The sequence below is a fragment of the Drosophila takahashii genome, chromosome 3L, assembly GCF_030179915.1.
Source record: "Drosophila takahashii strain IR98-3 E-12201 chromosome 3L, DtakHiC1v2, whole genome shotgun sequence".
Lineage (NCBI taxonomy): Eukaryota > Metazoa > Arthropoda > Insecta > Diptera > Drosophilidae > Drosophila > Drosophila takahashii.
Window position 1 is genome coordinate 2870952 of NC_091680.1, and position 15883 is coordinate 2886834.

Below are 15883 nucleotides of genomic sequence, written 5' to 3' on the forward strand. Positions count from 1 at the left end.
GATAATTTTCGATTCATACTAAAAGTTCTATATTGGCGTTTACTTTGGGATCATTTAATTCATGGGTTGGGGTGGGGGACAAGCCTTAGAGCTGTAGGGGACCGAGACAATCACAAAGCTACAATTTCTTGGGGGAGGGCACTTCACAGGATCACATATTTGTTGCTGTTGTACGATACAATGTATTATACATGGACAAATACAAAATAGAGACAGAGAGAGTAGATAGAGACAGGAGACAGAGGACAGACTTTGTGAATTTTGGTTGTTTTTTGTAGTTTTGTGGTTTAAGACAAAGGCACAGAAGACATTTGTGTGTTGGTAACACGAAATTAAAACACATATACACATAACAGTGGTAACAGAGCTGGCATTAGTGGGGGATACATACCTTTGAGAGCCACCTGCATCTCCTCCATCTGAGTCACCCACTCCGGCTTGCGGTAATCCTTCGATCCAACGATGCCTTTTTTGGTATAGTTGTGAACATAGTGGAAGTAATAAACAACAAACCATTATTATATTTGCTTTAAAGAGTCAACACAGAGATAGCTGTAAAGTTTGTCTGGTTAGCCTTAAACTAAAAAAGTATTTCCTTTTTGTGTACAGTTCTGCAAGTGTTTAACATATAAGTGTAGAGGGGATATTGGGTTTGGGATAGGGAGATTTTTTTATAATATGCAGCTCCAAAAATCTGAAAAAGAGTTTTACTAACAAAGCCAAGTTGATTCATATTACAGAATGCTCTACATGAGGGGTAAACCATTTTAGTACCTTCGACCGCAAAGAGCGCCGTGGTCACTGCCACACCCAGTGGATTGTATGCCTCGAAACTAATTGTGCCCAAATCATCGGGATAGACGTGGTTGATCACCAACACTGAGGTGCCGTCTTCGAAATTTTCGATTTGATATTCCTCGGAGGCGAATATCTGCTCGTCGTCGCGCAGCCACTTGACCTTCGGTTTTGGTTTTCCAACGACCTTAACCTCCAGCTTCGCTTGCTCGCCCTCTTTGGGCTCGATTTTCTCCGGTAGCTTTTTAATTATTTTCGGAGCTTGTTCGTCGATCGAGAGAGTCTAAAATAATTGGCGTTATAACATTGGGAGAATTAGCATGGATAGTCCTTCGGCTGGAATCGCAAGTACAACAATTACGCTTACTCTATCTAGTAGATCCTCCTCAGATCCTGTGAGTCCAGTGATTTCAGAATCGGGGATATATTCAAATGCTAAAAAATACACATTTGAAAGCATTATAAATAAAGGCGTGTCTCCACACGGAATTACGAGGCAACGAACTCAAAAAAAACGGAAAATTATTTACAAAAGGAGGAATTGTGGAAAAATAGGAGGAAAGGATTTTATGGACTTGATAGACAGTAAGACTTTCAAAACAGTAGAATCACATGCGCAGGCCCTCAAAGGCAGTTAGTAGAAAAGGGGGGACAATCAAAGAACTCAGTTTGTCTGGGGATAGTGTAGTTATTGGAAAACCTATTTAGGATGCATGTAGTGTGTAGAGTGGCACTACTTCCAGCTGGTTAACTAGTTAAACTACCGATAGATACCATCTCAAGTACCTTGAATCTTAACGTTTGTCTTGCTCACGCTCTTGCCAATCTTGTTTGTGGCCACGCACTCGTATTGGCCCTGGTTTTCGGGGAAAACTTCCGTAATCTGCAGCTGGCAAATGCCTTGCAAGTCTTGCGATATCGTAGTTTCCTTGTTCTCGGTGATCTTCTCGGCATTGTGATACCACTCCACCTTGGGAGTGGGCTTTCCGGTCACCTGACAGGTGAGCAGCAATGCCTCGCCATCCATAACCTCGACGGGTCGGATGAGTTCCTCAACGAATCGCGGTGATTCGAATTCCACTGCCTCCTCTTGGGGCAGAGATTCGATTAGGTTGACAGTAGCCGTCGATGTCACCGAACCACCCACATTCTCGGCTCGACAAGTGAAGGGTCCTACGAACTGCTTCTGGAAGTCCTCAATCAGCAGCGTCGACTTGTTGGCCTGGCTGACAATGCGCACTTCGTTCGAGCTCTTGATGGGTTCATTGTGCACAAACCACTGGAAGGAGGATAGTGGCTCGGAGTCCACCACCGCTTCGATAATGGCCACCTCGTGCTCGCCAAAGTACTTCGGTTCCAGGGGCTGAACAAATCTGGGCGGCCTAATTTGCTCATCGGGTTTCTGATCTGAAACCACCACCGATCCCGAGGACTTGGCCTCGCCCACCTTGTTCTTGGCCCAAACTTCGTATTTGCCAGTTCGTTTGCGCGTCATATTGACAACCTTGATGGTGGTCGTGGTTTCGGTTGTTTCTACGATGATCTCCTCGTTCTCGATGATCTCGCGGCCATTGCGCATCCATTTGATCTCTGGCCTGGGCAGACCATCGTACTTGGCCTCGAAGAAGAGAGTACCCCCGGTGGGTACAACAACGGCATTCAAAGGAGTGACAGTCGGGGCCTTGAGTATCTCCCTGGGCACTTCATCCACTCGACTCAGGATATTGGCATTGCCAATGGCACGTCCAAATTGATTCTGCGCCTGCACCGAGTAGACAATCGCTTCATTGGGCGTGGGATTGATAACCTCTAGCGCCACATCACCGGTTTTCTCATCGTAGAACATTTGCACGGTTTCGCTGGGAATAACTTCCTCTATACCTCTGTACCATTTGACCTGAGGGTTGGGCTTTCCCGTCACTTGACAGGTCACCGTCACCTTCAGCAGCTCGGGCTGCTTCTCCTCAGTAAACTCAATCTTAAGCGGTTTCGTAAACTGGGGTGCAACTCCTTGTTCTTTTTCTATATTCAATGTGAATAAGTGGTATTTAAATATTATGTGTGCTTTTGGTGTAATGTAAGGAATTATGTACATAAAGGATTGAGGTCAAGGTAAGTTAGGTTTAAAAGATCGGAATTGAAGATCGATTCAAAATAACTCACAAAAAAAGTCGTGAAGGTTACATTAGAATGAAGAAGGATTCCCGCTGAATGATACTATTGGTTCTCTAAATCGGGAATCCCCCTTAAAGATATTGCTATTTCTATAGAAAACTTACCTAAAATAATGTTGGTACGACTTGTGGCCACTCCAGCCTCGTTCTTGGCCTCACATGTATAGACGCCAACATCGCTGGGCGTGACCTTGGCTATCTTCAGCTTCGCCACCTGCTCGACGACAGTGATCTCGTACTTCTCCGAGGCAAACAGCAGGATGTCGTTGAAGTACCAGTTGATCTCGGGGAAGGGAACTCCCTCCACCTTGCACTCCAGCACGGTGGGTTCCTCGGGAACGCATTGACGGGGACGCAGCTTCTCGGTGATCCTCGGTGGCTTAATCTCCTTCTTCTTCTTCTTGACCAGCTTGCGCTCCTGACCAATCACCTCAGAGGTGGTCGTTTCCTGTTGGTTCTGGATGAGCTGCTGGTCCTCGATGAGCTCCTCATCGGCCACCCTGTCAATGCCCTCTTGAATGCGCTTCTGGGTGATCAGCTCGAGCTCCGGCAACGGTTGACTGTCGTCCAGCACCACGCGACGCTTCTCCTTCTTGATGATGTTCGATGTGACCTTCATCTCGAGGTCACGTCGCACGTCCTCCACATCCAGCTCGATGAGCTGTTCAGTCGTGATGAATTGAGGTCTTGTGTCTTCAGTCTTCTTGAGTAGGGTAATAGTCTTTTGTGAGATCTCCTGGGATATTTCGTCCACCTTTTCGATTTCAGCAATAGCGGCTTCCAGCAGCTGTGGTTGTCCTTCCACGGAGGCCTGCTTGAGTGGTTTCGTGCGCTTCTTGTGCGCCTTCTGCTTCGTCTGAGGCGTTTCCTCGGTGGGCACAACCTCCTCTTCGGGCAGTACGTCTTCGGAAACTGCCACGACCTTGACATCGTCCACCGGCAACTCTTCCACTTGATCTTCCTCTGCGATGGGCTCGTCGAAGGGCACCGCCTCCTCCTCGGACACCTCGTCCACTGAGGGTGTGGCCTTCTTCAGCTTGGGCTTCTTCTTCTTTTCCTTCTTGGCCTTGGGCTCCTTGGGCTGCTTGTCTTCGGGCAACTTAAGGGGTTCAAGCTCCAGTTCCTCCTCTTCGCTCTCTGGCTTTTCTTCTGGCACAAGCTTTGGACCGGGTATGGCCTTTTCGGGCTTTTGCGGCTCTTCAACTGGTTTTGAGGGAATTGGCTTTAATGTAACCTCTTCCGGCTGCTCTGCAGGAAGTGGACGGCGTTTACCCGTTGGCCATTGTTTCTCCTCCAGAACTTCCTCGACCGGCTTCTTCTTCTCTCCTCGCTTCCATGGCACCTGAGGTTGCTCTTCTTCGGGCTTGGGTTCCTTCTCAATGTCGATGTGCTCGGCCTCCTCCAGTTGTGTGGGCTCAGCATCGGCAATTTCGGGAAGGTCTTCGTGTTTCGGCTTCTTCACCTTCTTGGTCTTGCGCTTCTCCTCCTGAACGATTTCTTCCTCCTTTCTCTCGACATGCTGCAAGTCAACTTCCTCCAGCTTGACTTCTTCGGGCTTGATGGATGTTCGTTGTGTTGGCTTCAAGCGCACTTCCTCAATGGTCGCCTCTTGGGGAAGCTCTTTCTTTGGCCGAGTGACCCGCTTGAGGGCCACTTCTTCAACCTTCTCGACGATTTCTTCCTTTCTTGGCTTCGGTTTGGGTGCAATTTTCTGTTCGGGGGTAACATCCTCGAAGGTTTGTTCCTCCGGAACGTCTTCGACTGGTTGCACTTCTTCCGGCACGGGTTCCTCCTCCTCGAATTCTTCGATTTCTTCTGCCGGCTCTTCAGTGGATTCTTCAGTGGCAGTCTTCGTCTTGGGCTTCTTCTTCTTAACGCGCTTCTTCGTCACGTCAACTATTTGGTCCTCAGTGGTGACAACATATTCCTTCACCTCGAATTCGGTTTCAGGAGTCTCGGGTTGTGTGGTTTCCGAGACAATTGCAGTCTTTTTCAGCGGTTTTAACGTTACCTCCTCCAGTTGTTCTTTCTCGGGCAGAGGACGTTGCTTCCTTGGCGCAGGTTTCAGTGAAACCTTTTCAACTTGCTCAACATCTTGGGCTTTGGGCGCAGGCTTGGGCTTTTTGGGTTCTTCGGGAACAGATTCTTCAACCTCAACCTCCTCAACTTGAGGTTCTTCAACCTCTTCTGGCTGCTCTACGCTCTCCTCTCCGACCACCTTCTTCTTGGGTTTCTTGACCTTTTTCACCTTGCGTTGTTCTTCTACAATTTCTTCCTGCTCTTCGATTATTTCTTCTTCTTGGGGAGCTTCCTCTTCTGGTTGTTCTTCTTCCACCTCGGTCTTTTCCACAGTCTTCTTGGGCTTCTTTACCTTCTTCACCTTTCGCTTCTCTTCCAGGATTTCTTCTTGTTCTACAACCTCTTCTTGCTCTTCAATGGCCTCCTCCTCTGGAATTTCTTCCTCAGGCTGTTCTTCAACATCAGTCTTTTCAACGGTTGGTTTGGGCTTCCTTACCCTCTTGACCTTCTTCTTCTCTTCGACAACCTCTTCCTGGTCTTCCACGATCGTTTCTAGCTCCTCAACGATTTCTTCTTCTGGAACTTCCTCTTCGGGCTGCTCTTCCACTTCCTCAGTCTTCTCGACAACAGTCTTGGGCTTCTTGACCTTCTTGACCCGTCGTTTTTCTTCGACAACAACCGCTTCCTGCTCCTGAACAATATCTTCTTGCTCTTCGACAACCTCTTCCTCGGGTTGTTCCTCTTCGGTCACCTGTTGCGTAGGCTTGGGTTTCCTTGTCTTCTTCACCTTGCGTTTTTCTTCAACAATTTCCTCGAGTTCTTCGATAACTTCTTCCTGAGGTACCTCCTCCTCTGGAGCAATTTCCTCTACCGGCTGCTCTTCGAAGACCTCCTCGGTAGCTTCTTTCGTGGGCTTTGGCTTCTTGGTCTTCTTGACTCGTCGCTTTTCTTCGACAATAACCTGCTCTTCTTCAACCAGGGCCTCGATTTGGGCATCTACCTCATCGGGATGCACTTCCTCAACGGGTTCTGGCTTGGAAGCCTTCTTCTTGCCACGCTGCCACAAGACGGGCTCTGGTTTCTCTTCAACCTTGGGCTCATCGGGCAGAACATCGACTGCTTCTTCGTAGGTCTTAACAGGAGCTTCCTCAATCTTCTCTTCAACCACTTCTTGAGGTTGCGGTTTCTTCTTCTTGCCGCGTTCCCAAAGCACGGGTTGTGCTTCCGGTTGGACTGGTTTAGTCTCTTCTTCCAGAGTGTCCTCGGCAACCTCGAGAGTCTTCGGGATCTCGGGCACTGGCTCTTCCGGCTTTTGGGGCTTCTTCTTACCACGCTCCCACAAAACAGGTTGGGGCTGAGGTTCAGTGGGCTTAGGCACCTCCTCTTCCAGTGTGTCGACCGCAACTTCCAAAGTCTTTGGAATCTCAACCGCTTGCTCTTCGGGCTTTTGGGGCTTTTTCTTGCCGCGCTCCCACAAGACAGGCTGTGGTTGCTCCTGCACTTGAGGCAGTGTTTCTTCGGGCAACTCATCGGTGGCTTCTTCGTAGGCTTTTAGCGCTGGCTGATCCACTGTTTGTTGAACGGGTCTTGTGCTCTTAAACGGTTTCAGTTGGATCTCTTCAGTCTTCTGAGCCTCCTTGGGACGAGGACGTGGCGTTGGCTTCAAGGTAACCTGTTCCACTTTTTGCTCCGGCTCTCGTGGTGGAATCACCCTGCGAACAGCAGTCTTTTTGGTTTCCTCAACAATCTGTTGTTCGACCACTTGAGAGGTTTGCACCACTTCCTGGGATGTGATGGTTTCCTGCTGAGCTACCTTCTTCTTGCCACGTTCCCAGAGGACTGGCACAGGTTCTGGTTGCTGGACGGGAGTGGGTTCAACCAACTCGTCGTGCGCCTCCTCGAAGGTCTTCTCCTGGGGTTGGGGCTTCTTCTTGCCGCGCTCCCACAAAACAGGCACTGGTTGGGGTTGTTGAACAGGAGTGGGTTCAACAAGCTCGTCATGCATTTCCTCGTATGTCTTTGGCTTCTCCACATATTCCTCCTGAAGAGGAGCCGTTTGAGGTTGCACATACTGAGGTTGTTCCGGCTTCTTCCTGCCACGATCCCACATCACAGGCTGCTGTTGCAGCAACTGCTGCTCCTGCGTATCCTGACGCTCCTGGAGGTGAAGCAACGAGGAGTCCTCCACCTGGATGAACTTCTGGGGCTCGCGTGGCTGACGCCAGCTGAAGGCCTCCTGCTGGGTGCGTTGGTTTACGATCTTCTGGTGCTCGTACTGCTCCAGACTCATCATCTGCGAGTCCTCGATCTGCACGAACTGCTGGCGCTGAGCCTCCTCGATGAGGCTCTGCTGTTGCTCCAACTTTTGCCTGTCGGAAGTCTGGGAGATTTGGGGCTGTAATTGCGGGCGCTGCTGCTGTTGGCGCCAATTGACAGCCTGCTGTTCGCGGATCAACCTCTGGGCCTCCAGCTTCTCGCGCTCCGAAACATGCATAATGTTCACATCCTCGGTGGTGATAAACTGCTGCTTGTAGGTATTCGACTGATCCTCGTATTGCTGCAGTTCATCGCAACGCATCACCTTTGAGATCGAACCCTTGGAACTCTCATCGATCATGACGTAAGTCTCCTCGGCTGTACCAGTCTGATACTCCTCGGTGAGGGCCTGTTGAGCTTGGAGGTGACGCAGTTCGACTTCCTCAATCTTGAACTTGTCAATCTGCTTCGTGACCTTCTGCACACTCTTCAGTTGCTGTCGCATCTCCTTCCAGGGAATCAGATCCTTGGCGTTTTGCTGCTGCGTGATGAGCTTATCGATCTGATCGGTCATCTCCATAATCTCAACACTCTCCATGGTCTTCAACCGCTGGATATTCTTGGTGCGCTCCACCTGTTCCACCTGAGCCTGCTGTGGCAGCTGCTCGTCGGTTTCGATTTGACCCTCCAGAGGTCGCAGATAGACCTCATCCAGGTCGAATTTGTTCAGCTGTTCCTGAACACTCTCGACAGCCTTTAGCTTTTCACGCATGGTGATCCAAGGAACCGCTTCCTTCTCGGTCTTGCCAGCAATGATCTGCTCCAAAGTGGCGCCCAAACTCATGATACCCTGATCACGTTCGGTTTTAATGGACTTGAGCACAACCGTAGCTGCTTCCAGCTTGGGTGTGGGCTTTTTCTTCTCAATGGGAGTGGCCTTCAAGCTAATGGTTTCCTCGGTCCACGACTTGACTGGTTCGGGCTTGAAGCCCGGCAGGAAGACACCCTTGTCCAAGGAACGTCCTCGAGTGGGACGCGATGACTTGCGCCACGGTATCACCTTGGTTGCAGGTTGCAGGGACTTGCTGCGCACCTTCTGTTTCTTCTGGCGCGATCTTCCCTGATGCTGACCCTGCCCGTTGACGCCCAGGAATTGACCAAACTGCTGGCCGGGTTGCTGGCCAGGTTGGAAAGCGTGGGGCGACTCGGGGGCACTGTCCTCCCGGCCAGAGGAAGAGGACTCATCTTCGGCGGAATCAATCGTTCGCAATTGAAAGGCCGAGATGCGTCGTTCTAGAGAGGAACAAGGGGGATTGCATTTAGTATACCCAAAAGAGAAATTTAATAGAGTTTATCCAGAGTTCGAGAGGGGCGAGGAAACCTATTATCCTGGAACTACTTACCCAATACTTAGGAAATAATAATTTGTCATTGCAGAACATGAACGAAAGCAAGGAATTAAAAAAGACGGGCATTTAATAAAAGTTAATTTCAAAACTATTCAGTTCAAGGAAGTTTTGAGTGAGATTCCAATCTATTCAATCTGACAACTCAAGGCGCATATCTATTTAAGGCCATAATTTCAAGTGGACTCCTATATTCACCACATACCTGCTCTCCCCCATGTAAAATTAAATGATTCGCTTGAGTGGCACTCAGAAATAATTCATAATTCTCTGGCATATGCGAACAATGAACTTGAATATTTAAAATTAGTGTGCTGTATATCAGAGGAAACCCAAAACCCTCCATCTGAAAATGTGTAATGCGTGTGTGGACCACAAATCAAATTTGCCTGGCCGACAGCTCATCTGCGTTGACCGTGAATAAGCCGTAAAGGGGATTGGGCCCTAGGTCAATACATATTTTTGATAATTGGCATTGATAAAAATAGGTGCTGGTAGTCAGAGTTTATCTATGCTCCGTGATTCACCCGCTAATCGGGTGTGACGAATCCACTTGGGGATGATTAAAATTGCATTAGCCTGCACCCAAAACTGGCACATTGTCATGACGGCAATTGGGCAAGTGGTAACGAATAGTGACATTCGTTTGACTTGAACTCATCATCATTACAGGATGGGATGGGCTAGGAGGGGGGTCTTCAGATGGCCAGGCAAGTGTACAATTGAGAGCGAACAATTCAAATGCCTGTGTATACATTAAGGCCGAAAATAGATATCTGATTAGTGGCGGCTACGTCACCAGGTGGGGCTGCTCAGTTCGCCATCGGCAGAGCTACTACAGATTTATGGGCGGGGTGTGTCCGCTTCGATATTCTCGGGGCCCAAATAGACTGTATAGACTGTATAGCAGAGCGCAGTGCGGCGCACTCCAACGATCTCATTCGTTTGTAGACAACAATCGGCCGCAGAACAGAACAGATCATAAGGTAGACAGTTCGTGGACGGCGGTACATATACCCCATCTTGCATTTGACATTACCTACCTGTAGTTCCTGACTTTCGATTCCTGACGACCGGAAAGCAAGCAACAGCGGTGCATTAACAGCAATAGCAGCAACTTTGTGGCAAGGAGGTGGAACATTCAGCAGTTATCAAAAACAAGTTTCCAATCATTATGCATTTTGCTTGGATTTATTTATAGACGCGGTATTGGTTTTAAGTATTAAATACATGAGAGAGATACAATTAAACAACAAAAGAGTGTACGCGAGTGTTGGTCGTAGCCAAAATCATTTAAGTTTTTTATGTTTTAAATTGAAATGGAAAACAAATCAATCAAAGTTCAAAGTGATCGAGAACATGAAAACATATCGAGTAAACATAAACATGACAGATAATCGGGAGTCTAGATACAGTAGATAAGACTTAAAACGAAGGTCGCATGAGTTTTTATGATTAATTTTTTAGTAAAGCTTCTCTTCGCCACAAAGGAAAACATGTAACAAAAAAGTAGTCAACATATTGGCGGCACAAGCGGCAGATACTTTTGAGATTCGTTCGGTTCTTTTGTACACAATGGATGATTGATGGATTGATTGAACAAGAACGATAGAGAGTGTGTGACAAACAAAGTATGGTAACGAAACGAATTAGTAAAAAGCGGTAATAAAAAATGAATTATAAAATCTCATGCAACATCACTACAAAATAAATAAAGTTCAATTAAATTAAATTCAATTAAAGTAAACAATACAAGTTCATCTATTATCAACATCATCATCATCGAATATCGATCCTCATCGATGGACTGAATAAACTGGAGCGTACGACATTCGGTTCGGAGTGGTTGGTAAAAGTCAAGTATAGAATTGTATCTTAAAGCTTCTCCTATCGAACCCTTTCTAACATGGATCTTTCTTTCAGACAGGGGACTACAGAGGCTAGACCATTGCTTAGGGACCGTAATCTGTTTCAACCTGGCGGCTAAATATAAGACCAAGTGCAACCGTGAATCACTGAATGACTCGCGGCTCGATGACTGAACAGCCGTAACTGATTAATCTAATTAAATTCGTTTCTGCACCATAAACAGAATCATCAATTCATGTTATTCCCTAATGACCAAGTGTATGAGTCGTCCGACTAACATCGGTATATCTCTCATCTCTGCCTGATCCACCTTATAGACGGCATTAGCAAACAACAACAACAACAGCTACATCAGGTAATTTATCATTCTATTTTGCTCTCTCTAGAACCTAAGCAAACCCCAAATATATTTATTTCGGTTTCGGTGTTTTCGTTTTATTGAAAGAAAATTGAAATAAATTTCAAGATTTACTTGAGAAAATACATGAATGTTTTTCATTGTAGCCGAAAGTCTGAAAGCCAGAAAATCCAGACAGCAGCGCCCGACTAAAAATAGCGGAACGGATTTTTTAACGCTAATCTATTGGAAATTAGTTCTCGAAAGCCAAACATTCTCCAAAAAAGAAATTGAAAATAGAACTGGCCGCTGGGCGTACATATGTCTCTATATGTCTGAGTAGGGTGGCAGCTGAAAGGCTTTCGATATTTTCTGTTTTCAGAAGTCTTTGCTCGACTTGTGCTAGTTTTTGCGCACGTTCATATGGGGGGAAAAATTGGAAATGTGTATCTGGCAGATACAAGATACTCGCACCACTGGTGGTGCGCTAGATGTGTCATCCATAATATTTTATGCTAATATTCAAATGAAAAATAAAACTTTCACGCTCGAGCGGAGGCGGGACAAATGTGCGTTTTGCACACGGCCCCAAAACTATCCAACCTACTCATAGACGAGGCACATAATATCTATATATCTATGGGTATATTTACGGACGGCAACTGAAAAAATATTATTATGTATGCTCTTAAAGTGGCCTGCTCTAGAGTACATAGGCTGCCTTATATTTATAACTCAACTCAAGGGGCTAGAGAAATCTATATATTCTACATTTGGTTTTTGAGTCACTTCCACTTTCACTCAAAATCAAATTCAAATTTTCAATTTTCATTTAATGTCTGCTGCTGCTGTTGTTGCTTTTGCTTCTGCTGTCTTGGCCGTGCCAGAAAGAAAAATGGTCTATAAATATTTATGTTGCAAAATACTTGTAATTATTTTTATTATTTTTCAATTAAAATTGCTTCCTTTTTTTCGGTTACGTTTTCGTGTTAGACATCTTTAAATTAAATAGTTTTGCTTTCTTGCTTTTGACATTTTGCAATGGTTAGTAAAAATAACTCGTTCGTTTGATAGTTTAGAAAAAAATCCATGTTGAAAGTAGTTTCGACAGGTTCGCTTTAAAATATTCTTCACTCAAACTTTTACGACTAGTAGTTGATCATATATATAGGTAGGTTGAGGGGTAGTAGTAACTGTATGTAATACGTCAGTAACTCGGGGATTAATAGTAAAAGTTCTTCACGGTCGTTGTTTTTTGTTCTTTGCTTTTCTTTTCTTGTTTTTTTTTTTTCTTTTTGAGCATTCTTTGGAGTTGGTTTTGTTGATGTTGGTTGGTTGGTTTGTTTGTTTGTTTGAACACGGTTCGCTTACGTTTGGTTTTCGCTTGGTTTCGAACTCTGGTTTCGGTTTTGGCTTAGTTTTAGTTTAATCCTTACTTTTAACAGTCAGTTTGGCTGAGGATTCGACCTGGCCGGTGGACGAGGTGACGCGTACAGTAAAGATGCCCGAATCCTCCTCGTAGGTGGTGCCGATCAGGAGCACAGCGCTGTTGCCATCGAAGATCATCTGGAAGTGGAGAATAAGATTGATTAGATTTAAATCTGTACTGGAATTTAAAGGGGTAAGATTAAGTTGAGTGTAGGATGCAAAGCGTCAGCAGAGGCCGCTCTACCGATGCTCTAAGGCAGTGGATAAGTAATTCTCTGCCGCTGCGCTGCTAGCGTTTCGACGCACACGTACGCTGTAAAGCATGTACTTTAACCCACCTGGAAATCTGGTGTTTCGGGGATCAGCTGACCCTCCCTGAACCACTGGACGCTGGTGGCCTTCACTTTGCCGGTCACCGTTGTCTTAAACTGGGCAGGCATGCCCTCGGTGACAGAGACGTCCTTGAGGGCGGTAATGGTGGGCGGGGCGTCCAAGTTCTCAATAGGACGAACCTTCAGCTGGGCGCTGGTCTGAATGCTGCCCAGCTTGTTCTCGGCCACGCACTTGTAGGTGCCCTCGTCCTCGGGGAAGGCCTCCGAGATGACCAGCTGGTAGTATTCACCCTGTCGGCTCATCTGGAAGTAGCGCGATGGCTTCACAAAGTTCTCGCCACGCATCCAGCGGGCGGTGGGAGTGGGTTTGCCGTCCACGCGGCAACGGAAGACCACCTTGCTGCCCTCCTCCACGGACTGGCTCTTCAGCTGCTCCACAATATGGGGGGCCTTCTCGCTGCCGGGAGTGCTGGGCTTCTCCGGCTTGGTGGGCGACTGGACAATGCAGTCGCCATCGCAGCGAGCCTCTCCAGCGGCATTGACGGCCACACATTCGTAGCGACCGGAATCCTCGGCGAAGGGTTCGATGATGAGGAGAGTGTGAACATTGTCCTCCTCCAGCATTTTGAACTTAATGCTGGGCTGAATCTTCATGCCGTTCTTGAGCCAGTAAACATCCAAGGGTTTCGTTCCCGTGACCTTGGCATCGAAGCGAGCCAACTGTCCGGTGGCCACGGTGGTGCTCTGGATGGTGGTCACAAAGCTAGGGGGCTGAATGCCACCCTTTCCGGCACGACGACGTTCCTCGACCACCAAATTGGCACTGCACTTGGCGGTTCCTCCACGATTCTCAGCCACACAGGAGAACACGGCTGAATCCTCGACAAACACCTGGCGGATAATCAGTATGGACTTGCCACTGAAGGTGTGGATCTGCAGATCCGGCGAGTTCTGGATGGGGAAGCTCTCACGGAACCATTTAACCGTGGGATTGGGTTCGCCATCGAATTCCACCTCGAACTTGGCCTGCTCGTTTTCGAAGACGCGGCATGGCTGGATCTTCTTGGTGAAGACTGGAGCCTTGGCTGGCTTAACAGGTCCTTGAACCACACGCTCCTGAATGGTGCCCTTGTGCTCCACCTCGGTGGTTTCGGTGGCGGTGATCTTGCGGGTGATCTCAAGGTCACCCTGGATCTCCTTCTGCACCTGCTGCTGCTTGTTCATGTGAACCTCGCGTCCATGGACAGAAGATTCGGAGGGTTGAGCGGTGCCCTTGGGTGGGGCAGCCTGCACACTGGTGGTGCTGGTCTTCTCTTGACTGGGGGGTTGGAAAATTAGTTACTGATCAAGTTCCTGAGGGAGCATTTCCCAACTACTCACAGATTTTCCTCGTAGGACTGGGCCATTCCCTTGGCCTGAGAGCTGCTCACGACCTTCTCGCCGGGAATGGCGTACTGATGGTTGTCCCTACGCAGATTGGTTTCCTTCAGGAGCTGCTCAGTTTCCAGTGACTGCAGCTTGTTGTAGTATTCCTCGCTCTTCTTGGACTTGACATTGTTTTGCCACTCGGCGGTGGGTGGCTTGTATTGCTTGGGCTTCAGGTGCTCCACGCCCTTCAAGGTGTGCGAGCTCTGCTCGGAAAGAACCTGCTTACGCTCGTCGAACACCTTCTCCAGCTCGTTCTCCTGGCGCTCCTTCTGGTAGGCGGCTAGCTCGTAGTCATACCAGGCTAAACAAGGATTTAAAAAGGTTATTCACTGTTTCACAAATCCTAACTAAACAAAAATTCTTTATAACACATGCATGTTCCAGATGATCTTGAAGCGTTAGAAAATAAATTCAGCATGCAATAAGATCTTAAATATTATTTACAACTTTTTTCGACTTAGTAGAAATTGTGATTAAGGGGTTAAGATTTCAAAGGGCTTTCCACAGAGGTTCAATAGCTCTATTTTCGGTTTCTTTTTTTTCAGGGGGAACAGAAAATGAGTAGAGACAGAGAAAAGGGGTCAATGATCAGCTGGATGATAACCACAGTTTAGAACAGACGCAAACTACGTTATAACCATATTACCCCGGTTCCGGCAATACTTAGAAAGTCCCTTTCCTCGGCTTCCTCTGCGCGATTTCCTCTTCCGAAGTCTCTCGCTGACTGGAGTACTACAATCGGTATTCTTTTTGTGGGATTTTCGGGGTTTTGGGAAGCATTTTGGGGTTTTTTGGGTAAAATTGTGCTTGTTGTCTAAACTGTTTAAACTACTTGAAATTAACTTGGGTGCTACGGCTACGTAAACTTTTGTGGCATGTTGTATGTTGGTATGTATATATTTACAATGAGTTTCTTTTTGTGAGATATAGCATGTGGTGTCCATATTTAGTTTGGTCAGCTAAAGTCTACTGCATTTTGAAAATTGTTAACGTTCTAATAGCTGTTATATAAGTAGTAGTTTTCAGATTGTCTAGCCTGTATTGAATGTTAAACTTACGACGTGGCGAGTTCTTCAGCACATTACGATAATCATCCGAACGGGCAACCACCTTCAGTTCAGTGCTGGCAATCGATTCGCCCACAGAGTTGCGAGCAATCACCTCCACTTTGCCGGTATCGTACTGACGAGTCTTCGGGACATCCAGATGGAACATACCATCGTTGGTCAGCTTGTAGCGAGAGCCCTGAAGAATTCCACTTTTTAGCTTAAAGAGCTTTAAAGAGAAGTCACTAGTGAAACTTACATGTACAACAGTGTGTCCATTGATCAGCCACATAACCCTGGGACGTGGGTGTCCAGTGACACGGACACAGAACCTGGCTGAATCACCCTCCTCCACAGTCTGGGGTTCCAGTTTGCTCACAAAGACCGGCTTGGTTCTGGGCTTGGCATCGGGATCAACCTCATCGGGCACCCTACAAAAATAAGAAAATAAAAATGAAATTAATCCGAAAAGTAAAAAGGGAGCTTCTATGGGACAATTGATACTTACACTTGCCAAGAGGCTTCCATTTCCCGGATGCGGTCAATACTCTGCATGTGAGCGGGCAGCTGGGAATCGTAGACAATGCCCGGCTTGCCAGAAACCTTGATGAAGGCACGAGTCTCATCCTTGCCATACAAGTTGGTGGCTCGGCACACGTACTCTCCACTGTCTTCGGGATAAACCCAGCCAAAGTTCATGGCCACATAACCAAAATCGTAGATGGGCTGGAAGCGGTTCTCTGCAAGGGTAAATAAAATTATTTAGCATCCCTAAGAACCAAATCGAATTAAA

General features: G+C 47.1%; 1 protein-coding gene across 2 annotated transcripts in view; it reads right to left on the bottom strand.

Moving 5' to 3' along the window:
- LOC108056855 (titin) overlaps window positions 1–15883 on the bottom strand; it is an 85040-nt gene that overhangs the window by 51881 nt on the left and 17276 nt on the right. Inside the window, exons 9-19 of one of the 2 annotated variants that reach the window (XM_070215934.1) lie at window positions 15599–15830; window positions 15350–15521; window positions 15103–15289; window positions 13997–14345; window positions 12623–13934; window positions 12293–12422; window positions 3075–8537; window positions 1582–2817; window positions 1163–1230; window positions 775–1078; window positions 392–466 (exon numbers count right to left, since the gene is read on the bottom strand). In XM_070215934.1, the coding sequence (XP_070072035.1) occupies window positions 392–466; window positions 775–1078; window positions 1163–1230; window positions 1582–2817; window positions 3075–8537; window positions 12293–12422; window positions 12623–13934; window positions 13997–14345; window positions 15103–15289; window positions 15350–15521; window positions 15599–15830 (9528 nt within the window). Of the gene's footprint in view, window positions 1–391; window positions 467–774; window positions 1079–1162; window positions 1231–1581; window positions 2818–3074; window positions 8538–11765; window positions 12423–12622; window positions 13935–13996; window positions 14346–15102; window positions 15290–15349; window positions 15522–15598; window positions 15831–15883 lie in introns of those variants that run through there. The other variant, XM_070215933.1, reaches the window with a different exon arrangement.